An 18,078-nucleotide genomic window follows, 5' to 3' on the forward strand; every position below is an offset into this window, starting at 1 on the left:
GTCATCCTTACTGCCTCTGATCTGGTTGACTCACTAAACACAAATGTTTCATTTGTAAATGATGGCTGAGTGTTGGAGTGTGATCTGGCTATCCGTAAAAAAGAAAATAAATCGTGTGGTCTGGTTTGGTTAATATAAGGAATTTGACATTATTTATAATTTTACTTTTGATATTTAAGTATATTTTAGGAATTACACTTACTTTTGATACTTAAGTATTTTAAAAAACGAATACTTTTACTCAAGTGGTATTTACCTGGTGACTTTTACTTGAGTTCTTTTCTATTAAGGTATCTTCACTTTCACTCAAGTATGACAATTGAATACTTTTTCCACCACTTCCACAACACAACACATTCTGTCAGTGGCGAAATTACACGTATGTTCTGAGAGGGTTGCTACTTCTGTGTCTGATCTACACAGCTCCTTTTGTGTGCAAGATTTTGAATTGCCAAGGACCTGTATTAGTTTTGATAACAGGGTAGAGACGTCTCCCTCTGCCGTATTTGTTCGGAACAGCATGACGTCAGTACGTGAGGACTGAATGAAACGTCACCCTTACGGCTGCAGCTTTGCTCCTGAAGTGGTGCGTGGCCTTTCTTCCTCTCTAACTTCAACTTAACAATTAAGCAAATTATCTTTAAGTTTAATTTTATAACCATGGCGCGAAACATCCCCTTCTTCGCCGCACCCATTTATCTGCTCCTTATCACTGTACTGTGTTATCGAGTGGCTGCGGACGGGCTGGTGAACGAGGAGGTGAAACGAACGGTGGACCTGAGCACGCACCTTGCTAAGATAACAGCAGAGATTCTTCTGTCAAATCAGGGAGACTCGGCGGTACATAACTTTATCTTGGCGGTAGAGCCCGACCTTGCCCCCCACCTCGCATATGTCGGTGCATCGGTAAGTGATTTCAGAATGAATTTGCTGTAAACCACATTTTGCCAGGTAGCTAGTTGGCTAACTAACATTAGCTAGCCTGATAACATTAGCTAGTTAGCTAACATGAACATCTTTGTCCAGGTTCGCCCAGTCAAGGTAAGGAAGCTACAGTACTTCATCGCTAGTAAATGTCTACTTTTGTTAAATGGTGGATCTACCAAACTGTGGAAGGGCTGTAGCAAAAACATTTTAATAGGTACATTATATGATGGTGTGGAACTGTTTGAATGGGCTAGCGGGTGCACTTCCGCAACACAACTTGTTCCGTCAGTGGCTAAATGACACGTATGCGCTGAGAGGGTAGCTACTTCCGTGTCTGATCTGAACAGCCCCTTTTTGTGTGCAATATCTTTGAATTGCCTAGGACCTTAATTTATGTCAGATAGTAGGGGAAATAATTGCAACTATCAGTGATTGTTTACACAATGATTGTTTTCCCGTGGGGAATGAACACTCACTCTACATTCACACCGTTGCATACTCACTCATTCCTGCCTGTAAATGAATACACCTCATGTCCAGTTGTAGTTGAATTGCAGCAGAATGGACAGACATGTAAACGTGTGTCTTTGCTAGGTGAAGGGTGATGAAGAGGAGGATGCCATGCTTGAGCTCAAGCAAACAACAATCCAAGGTCAAAGGTGAGAAGTTTATAATCTATTGTGCATCCCTGTTCACTAAGGTTATATTGCATTATCCATTGTATGTCATTAGACTGTAAAGTTTGTAGATATGCACATTTTCACCATGTTAAACTTCACCCCTTTTTTCCAGTGGAGTTTCTCTCACTGTTTTAGTTTGTCCCTTTGTTTTTAGAACCATATATGTTGGTGCTGGTGACCTGACCCCCTCTCCTATCTGCAATCCTCTTACAGTGGGGAGTTTTACAAGGTGCAGTTACCCTCCAGTCTGGGTGTGGGTGCTAAGCTGCGGGTGAAGGTGGAGACTGTCCTGAGCCACATCCTGAGGCCCTTCCCCACCCACATCACCCAGGCTGAGCGTCAGCTGGTGGTGTTCCAGGGTAACCACTACCTGTACTCCCCCTACCCCACCCGCAGCCAGACCACCCGCGTCCGCCTCGCCTCTAAGACTGTGGAGAGCTACACCAAGCTGGGCAACCCCAGCAAGAGCGATGAAGCTATTGAGTATGGCCCCTTCCGTGATGTTGCCCCTTTCAGCGAGGTAAAGTGTCTCTGAGGTCCCTGACTGGATTTGGGATGCATTTAATATTTTTATGTATATTGTCTGACTTTATTGAATAGATAGATAAAGAGGATGACAGTGGTGAAAGATGGACATTGTGTCAAAGGGCAGAAGGCTGGATTCTAACCATACACATGTGTAGACGTGTGCTGGAGGCTCCGGCTGAGACCGCTAGGCCATGTCCTTGAATGGTTTAAGCACTTTTGGGCCAGCTGAAGAGCGGACATTGGCTTAGTGGAGTCATATTTGTTTTAGAAGCAAAAGGCGAAATTTATTTTTTTGTTCTTTTTTAGGATGCCATGAAGGTCCATTATGAGAACAACACACCCTTCCTCACCATTAGCAGCATCACCCGCATCATCGAAGTCTCCCATTGGGGAAACATTGCTGTGGAAGAGACCATTGACATGAGGCACACAGGTGCATTCCTGAAAGGGCCTTTCTCCCGTTATGACTACCAGCGTCAGTCTGACAGTGGCATCTCATCAGTTAAATCCTTTAAGGTGTGTTGATTTTTAAAGACTCCTTTATTGCCATGGATCTTGGGGCATTTTCAAATCATGCTCGCAGGAGGACTTCTTAAGATTGTATAATAACTGCATCTCCTCACTCTCCCAAAGACCATCCTTCCTGCATCAGCCCAGGATGTGTACTACCGGGATGAGATCGGCAACATATCCACCTCCCACCTACAGATTCTGGAAGAATCTGTGGAGGTGGAGGTTCGGCCCCGCTTCCCTCTGTTTGGTGGCTGGAAGACCCACTACATTATCGGCTACAATCTGCCCAGCTATGAGTACCTCTACACTCTGGGTGAGTTGAGTTGGCTAAATTACCATGACTATTAATAACAGGAAGTCTTTAAAGAGAAATGTCCCGAAAGCTAAAAAATTATATGCTAATGCTTGAATTCATCCCGTTGGTTCTCAGGGGATCAGTATGCTCTGAAGATGAGGCTGGTTGACCATGTATATGATGACCAAGTCATCGACTCCCTCACTGTTAAACTCATACTGCCAGAAGGCGCCAGGTGAGCATGCGTGATGTTCATGTGCACACACTCCTTTAGTGTCTGTGGAAATGGACAGATCTCCTGTTTCATTCTAATGATCCACATCTTTTCCTCTCAGGAACATCCATGTGGAAACCCCCTACCCCATTGACCGCATTCCAGACCAGCTGCACTACACCTACCTGGACACCTTTGGTCGTCCTGTGCTGGTGGCTTCTAAGAACAATCTGGTGGAGCAGCACATCCAGGATATAGTGGTGAGCTGCTGGGCCCTAGTGGAAGAGGGAATTGGAGACTTTAGGGGGGAGGTTCTGGGGAGAAAGGAAGGCAGTTTATGTTTGTATGAGTTAACCAGAGTATGCCATTACTGCGACAGGATTGTTATAAGCAGTCGCTCCAGAGATACACCACCACTAGGGCCCAGCATCTGCATGCTTTACATCTGAAACCCTTGCAGAGAAACGTTTTAGATGCAATGTAAGATTGATGGTGCAAGTTCCTTAGTGTCTCTCTCTCATCCCCCAGGTGCATTATACCTTCAATAAGATCTTGATGCTGCAGGAGCCTCTGTTGGTGGTGGGGGCCTTCTACATCCTCTTCTTCACAGTCATCATCTACGTGCGCCTGGACTTCTCCATCACTAAGGTACTCCATCCTCAACATACTCTGCTGCTCTTATTATGAGGAACACTTTAAGTCTCCTGTCATTACTCCCTTCTTACTCCCTTCTAAGTTCATCTTTTTTTCCCTGTATGCACTTCCTGACTCTCTCCCCTTCTCTCTCCATCTTTTTTTCCAGGACCCTGCTGCAGAGGTTCGTATGAAGGTGGCCTCCATCACAGAGCAGGTCCTGACTCTGGTCAACAAGCGTTTAGGGCTGTACCGCCACATGGATGAGGTGGTGAATCGCTATAAGCAATCCCGAGACACGGGGGCCCTGAACAGCGGCCGCAAGACCCTGGAGGCCGACCACCGCGCCCTCACCAACGACATCAGCTCCCTGCAGGCCCGCCTCAAAACAGAGGGCTCTGACCTCGCAGATAAGGTGTGTGTGTATTCAATTGCGTGTACGGTATTTGTATCTACCTGTGTCTGTACACTGCTGAGCCTTACATTTCACTGTGTGTATTTCAGGTGGGTGAGGTGCAGAAGCTGGACGGCCAGGTGAAGGACCTGGTGGGTCGCTCCTGTCAAGAGGCTGAGCGCCTGGTGGCAGGCAAGGTGAAGAAGGAGGCCTACATCGACAACGAGAAGACCCTAGCTAGCAAGAGACTGGAGCTGGTGACGCGCATCGACAGTCTGCTGGACACCCTGTAAACGCCACAATACACACGTGATGGTGTGCAGTATACACACACGCTATACACACACAAACACACGTACTGCTACACATCTGTTGAACCGCTCTTGCACTCATTTATAATAAGGAACATCGACATTTTCACTCTTATACCCCGCAAGCTCAATGTCCATCCTCTGAGACCCAGACACGAAATAAACACACTCACGCAAAGTAACCTGTAGGTGCATACAAACACTTGTGCCTTTGTGCCTCGCTAAAAACATGACGGCATTATGCTTAACACCACAGTGAGTGCTTGCGTCACACCTTATGTGGGAGAGTCTAGTGTGAGTTAAATTGCGCGGAAGAGTGTTGCTCAGAGTAAATGCAGCATTTTCATGTTTAAATTTGGAATCCTCTTGTATTGTTTAGTTTTCACCCTTTGGTATGATTTTTGGAGATGAACAATAAATTGTTTTACTATGGATAGTCAAGTTACTCTGTAAGGGTTGTCTCATACATGTCCCATGTCTATACTCCCGTGAGCCCTTCCAACCTGTGTGCTCCTCTAAAGGGGAAGTAGTCATTGCCGGTGCCCCTGAAATAAGGGGGTCCATGTGAGTCAAACAATCTCTAATTGTCTTTGTCGTATTCTTTGCACTTACAAACCACAAGGAGCAATCCTTCCCCCTGGCCATTACATTTTGTATATTTGAACAATGTTGAAGCTCTGAAACCGTGTGGAGCCCAATTCAAAGGGTTACCGTCTTTATGTTAAGTTTCTAATTGTTCCTCTGTAAAATGTCCATTTGTATGATTTCTTGTTTTGTAATGGTATGTTTTCTTTGATTAGTAAATGCATGACAGGCCATGTGTGTGGGGAAGAGTATGTGGCAATCGAAGACATTGGTTGATAACGTAAGTAAACCTGTACCAGTAGTAAATTAAATGGGGGGGGGGGGGGGAATAACAAAATTTGAAATAAATCTGGGAAAAAATACAAATTTGTGTTTTATTTTTTATATAAAATGTGTTAACATTGTCTGACAGTGTGAAAACCAAATGATTGATACACCTTTGAAACTCTTCAGGGAAGTAACCTAGTTCCACCAACTGAGGGCAATCTTGCTCTGAATATATTCAGCTTTTGACTTTGGGAAGTGAGAGTACAAAGTTGATCCTAACTTTTTTAATTCAATATGTGCACAATCCATGTTATCTACAGTATCTATGGAGATGTGGTTTGCTGATTTTAAGTTCCTCATCACCAAGAATAATTGGTTATATGATGAAGACATTTAAATAATGGCTCATGTGTCAGTGAGTAAGCAAGAGGGCAATGGTGGGTTGAATTCTCCGTTACATTTTAAAGATATCACATACTGAATGACATTGATTACATTTCCCTTCTCTCTCCACACTCTGGGAATTTGCATGAATTTCCAACACTGATGTATCACAGTGTGCACACCAGGCCTCAGGAGGTTGATCCAAACCTCTGGAGGAGGATGGAGACCTTAAGTCTTCCAGATCAGAGCGTAGGACAAACAGGAGATGAGACACAGGTCATTCTAAGGTCGCTGCTTTCCCTTTAGGGTCATGAGAGGTTGGCTTAGTTCATTTCCTGTGCCATAATAACAAAACTCATTCTGGTTGCCATGATAACATTAACTTATTGTATGTGCCATACAATAATCATTGTGAAAATACATATTGGAGGAAGGCAAAGACAATGTCTGTTAGCACTGATGTTCTGTGGTGTTAAAAGGCTCCACAATGGCGTTTTTGTTAGTGTTTGTGCTTCAGTGGAGATTTGGAGCTGCAGGGCTGGGAGACCCCCTCATTCTCACACCAACAAACTGTACTGCAGACAGACTGTAGTAGACAAAGTTTCCCTCGCTTGTTTGTTATGTCAAACAAAATGACTGAGGTAATGTAATGCTTCTTACAATCTAATGACACCATCACATCGCATATACTCATCTGTATACTTTATACTACTGTATACAGTGTTTTCTTGTAATAGCTTAGTGTAATTTACTGTGTGTGGTTGGTTGATACAGTTGAAGTCGGAAGTTTACATACACTTAGGTTGGAATCATTAAAACTTGTTTTTCAACCACTCCACAAATTTCTTGCTAAAAAATTATAGATTTGGCAAGTCGGATAGGACTTCTACTTTGTGCATGACACAAGTCATTTTTCCAACAATTGTTTACAGATTATTTAACTTATAATTCAATGTATCACAATTACCAATTACTCAATACTAATTGAGTGTATGTAAACGTCTGACCCACCGGGAATGTGATGACAGAAATAAAAGCTGAAATAAATAATTCTCTCTACTATTATTCTGACATTTCACATTCTTAAAATAAAGTGGTGATCCTAACTGACCTATGACAGGGATTTTTACTTGGATTAAATGTCAGGAATTGTGAAAAACTGAGTTTAAATGTATTTGGCTAAGGTGTATGTAAACTTCCGACTTCAACTGTATGTGGCTGGTAGAAGGAACAGATTCGTTAGAGATGTTCTTTAGAGTTCTGGCTCTGCCTTGCTTCAGCCTCTAGTGGATGGTCGCACCAGGGCTGCGGTTGAGTTGTTGGCCAAAGTCGAGCACAATTCTTAAGGGGCACCATGTGGTTGTTATGTAACTTAGGCTATTGCAAGTAGGTTATTTCTCAGAACTGATGAATATTGGGAATTCAGAGGGCAAGAGTAACATTACGTGATGGGGATTGATTATGTTGATCTCACCTGCAGCCCCCTTCTCCTAATCTCTTTCTCTCTCTCCCTCTCTTTCACGCATGCACATACACACACCCTTCCCAAAGACCAGTCACTGTCAGAACAATATTATGAGCTGAAAACACTTCACAACGCATGCTGATAAATCACTCCAACAGAGACACCATCCTCCCTGTCCCCATTTTATAAAACACACGCACGCACGCACGCACGCACGCACGCACACACACACACACACACACACACACACACACACACACACACACACACACACACACACACACACACACACACACACACACACACACACACACACACACACACACACACACACACAATAAGGGAAGAGACAGAAGAGACAACATGCAGATTAGGAGGAAACTAATCTACACATCAAGTGCTTTAGGCCTCTGTACTCTGTGACGTTGATGGAATATTCTCCTAACCCTCAGAAAACTGGACACATGAATGTTCATGCAACATCCCACGAAAGTGCCTAGAACAATGGGGTATTCTGGGAACATGGTAACCACATTCTGGGTAAATTCTGTTTGACGTTAAGGGAATGTTCTAACTCTAGTGCCAAAACATGATAAATAGTTGCTAAAATACATTGAATGTTCTCAGAAATGACAGAAAACTGGACACTCAAACTTCAGGAGAACATTACGGGTAACATTACAAAAACGTTATTTCTCCCTAGAATTGTTAGCTGGGTCTGTAAAGAATTGACTTTGGGCTACAAGGCAAAATAAATCAGGAAAATCCACATCATGCATCCTGGCAATAAACACACTCCCAGGTCTCTGCCTCCTGTTGTATTCAAAATCATTTACAAATATAGCATCCTATGCTAGAATCTGTAGCTTCGCTGTGGACAAATCCTGCATACTTTGGCTCCTCTTGGCCTGGAAACAAACCGAGATGGAGAGATGACAACAGCAGCCCGTTTTCTGTGGACCTCTGTCCTCTGGCCTATGTGTCAGCCATTCCACAGTGACAGGCCGCACGGCTGGCTGGCTGACTGACTGACTGACTGACTGACTGACAGACAGACAGACAGACAGACGGACGGACGGACGGATGGACGGACGGACGAGGGGAAGGTAACAGGGAGAGATTGGGAGATCACTGTAAGGGTTGTGTTCATCTGACTTCAAACAGAGGATTGTGTCGCGGGTGTGGAGAGACACATTCTTGTCAGGGGTCTGGTGGGGTGGACGGAGGGAGGGTTGAGGGGATGGAGGAAAAGGTGGAAGGGAGACAGAAATAGGAAAAGATCATTGAGAATGTTGTTGTTGCGTCCATCTACTGCATATACAGTTGAAGTCGGAAGTTTACATACACTTTAGCCAAATACATTTCAACTCAATTTTTCACAATTCCTGACATTTAATCCTAGTAAAAATTCCCTGTCTTAGGTCAGTTAGGATCACCGCTTTACTTTAAGAATGTGAAATGTCAGAATAATAGTAGAGAGAATGATTTATTTCAGCTTTTATTTCTGTCATCACATTCCCAGTGGGTCAGAAGTTTACATACACTCAATTAGTATTTGGTAGCATTGCCTTTAAATTGTATAACTTGGGTCAAACGTTTCGGGTAGCCTTCCACACGCTTCCCACAATCATTTTGGCCCATTCCTCCTGACAGAGCTGGTGTAACCGAGTCGGGTTTGTAGGCCTCCTTGCTCGCACACACTTTTTCAGTTGTGCCCACAAATTCTCTATGGGATTGAGGTCAGGGCTTTGTGGTGGCCACTCCAATACCTTGACTTTGTTTTCCTTAAGCCATTTTGCCACAATTTTGGAAGTATGCTTGGGGTCATTGTCCATTTGGAAGACCCATTTGCAACCAATGTTTTACTTCCTGACTGATGTCTTGAGATGTTGCTTCAATATATCCACATAATCTTCCCGCCTCATGATGCCATCTATTTGCAGCAAAGCACCCCCACAACATGATGCTGCCACCCCAGTGCTTCACGGTTGGGATGGTGTTCTTTGGCTTGCAAGCCTCCCCCTTTTTCCTCCAAACATAACGATGGTCATTATGGCCAAACAATTCAATTTGTGTTTCATCAGACCAGAGGACATTTATCCAAAAATAATTATCTTTGTCCCCATGTGCAGTTGCAAACTGGCTTTTTTATGGCAGTTTTGGAGCAGTGGCTTCTTCCTTGCTGAGCTCCCTTTCAGGTTATGTCGATGTAGGACTCGTTTTGTTGTGGATATAGATACTTTTGTACCTGTTTCCTCAAGCATCTTCACAAGGTCCTTTGCTGTTGTTCTGGGATTGATTTGTACTTTTCGCACCAAAGTACGTTCATCTCTAGGAGACAGAATGCATTTCCTTCCTGAGCGGTATGACGGCTGCGTGGTCCCATGGTGTTTATACTTGCGTACTGTTGTTTGTACAGATGAAGTTGGTACCTTCAGGCGTTTGGAAATTGCTCCCAAGTATGAACCAAACTTGTGGGGGTCTATTAGCCTATCAGAAGCTTCTAAAGCCATGACATAATTTTCTGGAATTTTCCAAGCTGTTTAAAGGCACAGTCAACTTAGTGTATGTAAACCTCTGACCCACTGGAATTATGTGACTTGTGTCATGCACAAAGTAGATGTCCTAACCGACTTGCCAAATCTATAGTTTGTGAACAAGAAATTTGTGGAGTGGTTGAAAAACTAGTTTTAATGACTCCAACCTAAGTGTATGTAAACTTCCGACTTCAACTGTATACAGTGCATTGTGCACTTGTCTTCACATTTTTTTTCTACAGATCTACACAACATACATCCCATTTTCAATGTGAAAGAGAATTACAGAACATTTTCCAAATTAATAAAATAAGGTTTGAGACAAGGTTTGAATAGTGCTGCATTGGAACAAATAGTTACTTTTGAGGTGACTACAACTATTCGAGTATACATCTCAGAAGGTAACTACTTTTGTAAACAATTTGAAAACAGATTTGAGAAAGCAACTACTTTATAAAAATATTTGATTACATTTCTCGTGAAGTGACTACTTTTCGGAAACGTTTGGATTGGCTGCCTTCATCAAATGGCAGGGCTGTATCTGGAACTGCATGTTGAAGATAGAAATAGAAGGAATAGAGCACACACAATCTCTTATACTATTCTAATCTATCTGACAGTCATATTTGAAGTTTCATTCCAGAATGCTACAGTGCCTTCAGAAAGTATTCAAACCTCTTGAGTTTTTTCCACATTTGTTGTGTTAAAACATGAATTTTAAATCGACTAAATCAAGATTTTTTTTGTCACTGTCCTACACACAATACCCCATAATGTCAAAGTGGAATTATGTTTTTCAAAACATTTTTACAAGTGAATTATGAAAATCTGAAAGGTCTTGAGTCAATAAGTATTCAACCCCTTTGTTATGGCAAGCCTCAATAAGTTTAACCAGTCACATAATAAGTTGCATGGACTCACTCTGTGTGCAATAATAGAGTGATTACCTCACCTCTGGACCCCACAAATACGTACGGTCCCTCAGTCGAGCAGTGAATTTCAAACACAGATTCAACCACAAAGACCAGGGAGGTTTTCTAATGCAGGAACATTCACGGTCTTCTTGGTAAGCAACTCCAGGGTAGATGTGGCCTTTTGTTATAAGTTATTGTCCTGCTGAAAGGTGAATTCATCTCCCAGTGACGGGTAGAAAGCAGACAGAACAAGGTTCTCCTCCTGTAATTAATAACTTCACCATGCTAAAAACGTATTCAATGTCAGATTTTTTTTTACCCATCTACCAATAGGTGTCCGTCCTTCTTTGCGAGGATTGGTCAAATTACAGTTTTGACTTAAATCTACTGAAAATATATGGCAAGACCTGAAAATGTTTGTCTAGAAATGACCAACAACCAATCTGAAAGAGCTTGAACAATTCAAGTGTAGAAAGCTCTTAGAGACTTACCCAGAAATACTCACAGATGTAATTGCTGCCTAATGGTGCTTCTACAAAGTATTGACTCAAGGGTGTGAATACTTACTATTTGTAAATGAGATAAGATAAGCTAATTTAGAACAAATTCTGAAAATGGATATATAGCATTTTAGAATGAGCTCTTCATTTGATCTACAAAATACATGTCTATCTGAACATTTTGCAAATGTCCATTATCCTGATTGGCTATTGCCCCAGGTGTACATAATCAAGTCAAACCAATTAACCAATTATATTTTGAACAGATAAGTACAAGTTGTAATGCTCAACTACTGAATGACTTTTTCAACAGGCCACTGAAAAGGTTGAAAGCTGCAATTAATTTTATGTTACCTGAAAATACTGCAGAGTCATTCAAAGCCATTTGAAAACATTGCAAACAGCAAGTTGGATGCATAGCAAGAACAACTTCGAACCTCTTTACCCATCTGAGAGTAAGTGTTATTGTTTTAAACACACTCTATACCATCTTTAAAGGGATAGTTTACTCAAAATGCAAACTAACATGATTTTCAACCTACTGTACCTTGGCTGTAGTTTATTCGAGAAGGCAGTTTTGCAATATTCTGGTTTCCTTTTGACATATAATAGCCATATTGTGTTACTGTAACAAACTGTACTTGTTCCTGTTTAATCAAACTGTAATTACTTTTTGAACAATGTTTTATTAGCATGTTGTTACATAATACTGTGGTAATTGCATACTTATTGCATATTAATGAGCCGAGAGTTTTTGTAACTTCTGCACACCAGAGGAATAGTGACTGTTCCTTATTCCACTTAGCTATGTAATAACTCTTGTAATGATCACAAAGAATTAGAATTTGATGTGAAGTGTTACTGTATTACCTGAAAATAGATTTGTTAGTCAAATTGAAGCTGCAAAAGGGGTCTACTCTAATGTTGAGGTGATTCCATGTCCTTCCTGTATCCAAGCCATGTGCTCATGATCATACATTTAGACTAATTTGTCGTTTTTGGTTCTTCATCAAATATTTGGCAGCCATCAAATCAATATTTATTTGTTTTCAAATACCCTTGCGGTAACACTTTACTTGACACCCAGTATCAGCGCACGCACACACACACACACACACACACACACACACACACACACACACACACACACACACACACACACACACACACACACACACACACACACACACACACACACACACACACACACACACACACACACACACACAAACACACACACTTCCTCCTCTCTCTCTATCACTCCTGATTAAAGTGACAGGGGCACTTCCCATTGGCTGTGAGAGTGGCCCTCTCCTTTCCAGGGCAGCCAATTTCCCCCTACTCCAGAGCTGATAGGAAACTTTGATTGTCCACTGAGCTTATGAGAGACAAAGACATTTTTCCTCTCATACTTCACATACCACTCTATTTCATCTCTACAGTGAGACTCTCATTATTTCCGTGTTTTCTCACCCTCTTTTTTGTCAATCTGACATTAACTCTTTGTTGTCCCCTTGGTACATGGCCTTACATTGTGAACCAGATCTGACAGATCTGACAGGCAGGAAGTGTCACCGTGCTAACACCTGGTTCCTGCACCCCAGTTAACTTACACCTCAAGCAACCTGGCGGCCTGGCAGCTTGACCCATTGTCCTCTTCCTCACAACCCCCTTAAACAAACGTATCATATACGGTGGCTGTGTGAATTCACATGAGGAGTTTGAAGGGGAACATTTCAGAGAAATAGGATCGATTCAAAAACGATAGGCCTACAAGCCCTAAAGTGGATGGGGAGTGAAGCATGGCAAAAGACAGATGGATAGGTAGACAGAAAACTTAGAGAGAAATGTGTTGAGAGAGGGAGAACAGCTAACAGGAAACAGCTCTCTCTCCCCACCCAGTACTAGCCCTCCCAGCAGACTCTTCCTGTCAGGACTCCACTCTCTTCCTGTCCAGCCATCGGGAATCCCAGCTGGAACATTCCAGCTGTGCAATGGCCTTTTGTAGTCGTTCTCTCTCTCTATCTCTCTCTCTCTCCCTCTCTGAATTTATATCTGGAATTAATTTCTCTATATTTTATCTGTCTCTCTCTCTCTCTCTCTCTCTCTCTCTCTCTCTCTCTCTCTCTCTCTCACACACACACACACACACACACACATGCACTCTCTCTCTTTCTCTCTCTCTGTGTCTCTCACACTGACTCTCACACTGCATCTCTTCCCTATGACTATGAATTTCTCTCTAGGTTCTCTGTCTCTCTCTCTCTCACACACACACACATGCACAAAAAAAAGCCTTTTAACAGACGACTTAAACTCATGCATTCGTTTTATGTACGGGTCATGGAATCAAATCCACTATTCTGGTGTCTCTAAGGTACGCACGCACACTTCTTCACTTTCCTCATTTGAATGAGTCTACATTTTAATCATAGTTTTATCACTAGGGGTCGCTACATAACAGTACAATAGGGCCCGATTGCTAAAACCGAGCGCTAGCGGGTTGATAATAACATAAATAGCCTGAGTAACCCCTACAAGCCTTGTTCTGTCTTTACATTCATTCACCATAAGTCACAGAAGATCCCTCTTTATGATGTTGATATTTTGTGGGCAGGGAAATGCTGAAGGCCATTAAGTTAATGACTGTTGGCATACGAATGAAATGGCACACGAATGCATATATGTATGTCCATGCACTCAGGGCCAGGGTGAAAATTCCAGTTTTCATGACTTTGTGTCTGACCTTTTCGGAAAGAGAGCTAATCCCGGGATATAATAGACTCTGGTGCTGATATGGAAAACTGCTGCTACGTTATCTTGGTTGTCTAGGAGACCATCAGAGCACGGGCCCGGTGGATATGTCCCATCAATACAACGTCTATTCCAAGTTGTTTCATTGAAATGACGTGAAAACAACGTTGATTCAACCAGTGTGTGCAGTGGGTCTTTATTAAAAGGGGAGGTTGTTTATACTGGATTTTTTGTTGTTGTCATAAGTGTCACATAAATTGTAGATCGTGTTCCATGCTCGATTGTGAATGGAAATCTGGTTTCTCCCTCTTACAAAACATTGTACTATCTGTGTGGTCAAATGATGCATGTAGACTCTATGGATACAGCAAAGTGCACTCATGAGATAACTGGGTGTCCATGGTGCAGTTTTTGCGGCTAATAGTGTTTGCGAAATATGCGCTCATAAGCCATCAATAATGAAATATCAGAGTGATATTAGGTCCATACCACACCATGTCTATCGTAACCTGTTAAGATTTTAGTTCTACTCATAAGACAGTGAAAAATAATTGTGTTTGAATTTGAATATTTTATTCTAGTGGTAAGAAAGGCATTTGTTAGAGAATACACATATACAAAAACAGCAGGAACTGCTTGTCTACTTGCACTAATAAACTTTTGGCATTTCGGAATCTTTAGTATATCTTTAGTAATACAAGCCTATTTGATTTGTTATAGTATATATTGTATGTTTAAGTCGATATTGAAGTGAACATTATTGCCATTGATAATACTGTGATTAATAGACGTAATAATTATATTTTATACCTATTATTAGGCCTATTATTATTATCATTATCATAATTCTTATTCTTATTCTTATTAGTAGTAGTAGAATAGTAGGCCTGTATTATTGTTGTTGTTCTTCGTTTTACTTAGCCTAAGCTAATAATATGACAGTATTATGTTATTGTTTATTTCATTGTTATTTATGGCCATTAATATTGTCATTGTTAATTGTTATTATGTGTTAGTTATTATGTTACATTGTGTTTCAAATTTCAACGGTGATAGTTAATATAAGTTATAGGAAGTAGGCTGCCATTCAGTATAGAAAGCATATCTGGAAACGCATGCATGGCTACATCCCAGGCAAAGGAGTAAAAAAACACATTTAGCCCTACCACTATGCCAATGTAGAGACAACAACCGAGGAGACAGGATTAATCAGTCAGATAACCATCATATCACTTCACCATGATATATGTTTAATATAGCGTGTATTGATATGTAAAGTGTGTGTACCAAAGGCCTATATTCAATAAACTAATTTAAAAACCCCAATGGAGCTAATATTGGCTCCAACACCGGGCGCGTAAAACCTGTAAATATTTGTTCATTCTCTGCATCTATCTGTCTCTATCAACCTGCGGGATCTTCCCCCCACAAATGATGCATTAGATGCATTGAATGTATTTCTTGTGCAAGTTTGAAAAGGCGGCGATAATCTGGGAATGAGAGATAAGGAACACCAATTTATTCAGCGGCACTTTGGTCCCTGCTTCCAGCTTCGTTCGGTGCTGACACCCCCAGCAGTTTGCTGATAACGATTAGGCCATTTATTATCTTCACAGAGAACAAAGATTGCCTAGTGCCGATGAAATATTACCCCTGGTAGGCTAATAATCGGAAGAAGAAGGGCCCTGGCATCTAATGCAGCATGCATATATAAATAATACCGTCTCTGCCAAGCGCCGTGCAGACACTTACGACAAAAACCCTGATGCAGAACATGTTGAAAATGATAAGAAAGAAACATAGGCTAAATAAATGAATAAATACACAGAATACATGTTCATGTGCTTACGTGATTATGATGACCCCATGAAAAATATTATTATTCAATTATTGTTAGGCCGATTATTATTATTATTATTAAGTCCTCCTCCTTATAATTATTGTGGCAAATCTAGGACTATAATGTTGTAGGCTATATTGTCATTAAGCTCACCTCAAGATCATTTGTTTTAACATGTCCATAATATAAACTAGGGGTCAAACTATAGGCTAGATTTGGATGGACAATGTGACAAGTCATATTGTCTATCTATGAAATATATATATGTTTTTTTTTTTTTACAGAAGTTACAAATAGGATTTGAAGCTCTGGGCTGATAAACTTTAAACGGGCGCTCAAACCAAGAGGCTGTTATTTTCGCTGGACAGAGATCACAAGGCTCACGCTGCTCATACCTTTATTGATCTGTAACTAATAGGCATTCTAATTGGCTTAATGGTATGGGTATGTTGCGAAATTCTTAATTTACCCAACCATTTTTTTTGTCAAGTGATGATGGGCTACCATCTTGTAAATAAACGATCATCTAAACGAAAAGAACTATTCGTGATGAGTGTTTGATTATAATTATTAACATTGACAAGTATTATCATAAACTTTGCTGTTGTTGATGATGTAACTTGATGTGGCCTAAAAGAAAGAACTGCTGCTTTTGGGGTGGATACAGTGAAAATAATGGACATTCAAATTGATCTCTTATGTCTGCTCCGAGTTCCCAAATGTTTAGTGCATTTTCAACTTCTAATTTGAATAATGGGATAACAACATCCGGACAGGGGTCGAGTTTACATTTCAAGGAAGGTATAGGCAGGCTAGAGTCACCACTGTATGCAAGGTCTAAGTCTATAATGCTCTATCCAGTTTCAACAAGAGATGGTGTCTTCAATTGTGCGCGGTCATTGAATTTGATATTGTACAACAACATTTTGAAGAAAATGAAAGCCTATGCGCCATGCAGGCTATTTCAAATATGGGCCTATAGGCACAAACTTCTGTATGGCGTCAAAATACAACAACCGTGTAGCCTACATTGGGGAGCTCCACGGAGGGTTGCCATAAAGCCATCTTAAGATAACATATAAGTTATCTCCTGTCTTTCTTGCTCCAGCTCTTATTCTTCTTTATTTTGTGAAATTCTGATATATGTAGACCAGACCGATTATTATCCGTTTATTTTTCTTTCGATTATTTAATCAACCAGGCCTTTGTGAGTGACAAATACACTAGTGACAGTGTGTATATTCTTTTCTGTTGTTGTTTTTTATCCAAGGTCTTATTCATGGACGCAAAACAGAGGTATTTGCAGAGGCGATTTTAAGCATTGAAATGAATGCAAGTAATTCTGTCAAAGTTCAATTTTTCTTTATTTTCTTTATGCAAGCTTGGTTTTCTCCTCTTTTTGTGTGTGTGCACTCTAGGGGACACGGCCCGGGATGCAGCAGTCCTTGCACCTGCCTGGCTTTAGCTGCAGCGCACGAGCCTAGGTCGCGTGCAGGAGATTTTGAGGCTTTGCATGTTTTAAAGTTGGTGTTAATGTGTGGGACAGAGTAAAAAGAAGATCGTGGGAGGGAGGGTCGGTCATGGGTATACCGTATTTCAATCAAAATGAGCGGGGAAGGAATTCATTACACCGGATTGCTGTAGGCCAATTATATTGTGCATGTAGTTTTAGTTTGCTTGAGAGCCCAGCAACCCAAGATAGCTCAATATGTAATATAATCACACCAATCTGAGTCAACTAAACTCAATAACCTGATTGGGAAGATGTTTGATCCAAGTGGATTGGATGACAATAATGAAGCAGTGTCTCTTTAGGAAGCGTGTTTTTCGTATTCACTCAGTTACTGGGTTACTCACCTTACACTGGTTGGTTGAGTGATGATACTGACGTGCCACTCTCTCTAACATTCCATAAGGAACTGTTCTGCTTCGACCATGAAGTAGAATTGTTGGCCGGATAAACATTATGATTAAAAGGGTTTTCTCTTTCACAAAAAGGGTTTTCTCTTTCACAATCCATATCAAAATGCTCAAAGAAGTCACGACCCGGAAGACAAGATTGAGACTGGTTGACGCACCATAACAACATACATTGCTCCTATGTCTATCAGGTTTTTTCCCCCCTCGTTTTCAGCGGAGCTATAGAAAGAAAACTGGGGAGAGAGAGAGATAAATAGAGATAACGGGAGAGATAGAGGGAGAGAAGGGGTGGGGGGATGCTAAACTGCTTGCCAACTGACATAACTCTTTTGGGACAGAGGGACATAGCTTCCACAGCAGCATCACTAACAAACGCGGATTGATTTTTAGGCAGTCCAACACCCATAACTGCGCATA

The 18,078-nt window shown here is 41.4% G+C and overlaps 1 protein-coding gene across 1 annotated transcript; it reads left to right on the forward strand.

The window, feature by feature from the left end:
• Nucleotides 1-504: 504 nt before the first annotated feature.
• On the forward strand, nt 505-5,419 carry LOC109890995 (dolichyl-diphosphooligosaccharide--protein glycosyltransferase subunit 1). The gene is made up of 10 exons (XM_020483220.2): nt 505-906; nt 1,522-1,586; nt 1,821-2,127; nt 2,442-2,651; nt 2,769-2,961; nt 3,079-3,178; nt 3,279-3,417; nt 3,686-3,805; nt 3,960-4,205; nt 4,295-5,419. Exons 1-10 carry the CDS (start codon nt 661-663, stop codon nt 4,475-4,477), a joined length of 1,809 nt encoding a protein of 602 aa, XP_020338809.1. The 5' UTR covers nt 505-660; the 3' UTR covers nt 4,478-5,419.
• The last annotated feature ends 12,659 nt before the right edge of the window (nt 5,420-18,078 follow it).

This window comes from Oncorhynchus kisutch, linkage group LG5 (assembly GCF_002021735.2).
Source record: "Oncorhynchus kisutch isolate 150728-3 linkage group LG5, Okis_V2, whole genome shotgun sequence".
NCBI classification, from domain to species: domain Eukaryota; kingdom Metazoa; phylum Chordata; class Actinopteri; order Salmoniformes; family Salmonidae; genus Oncorhynchus; species Oncorhynchus kisutch.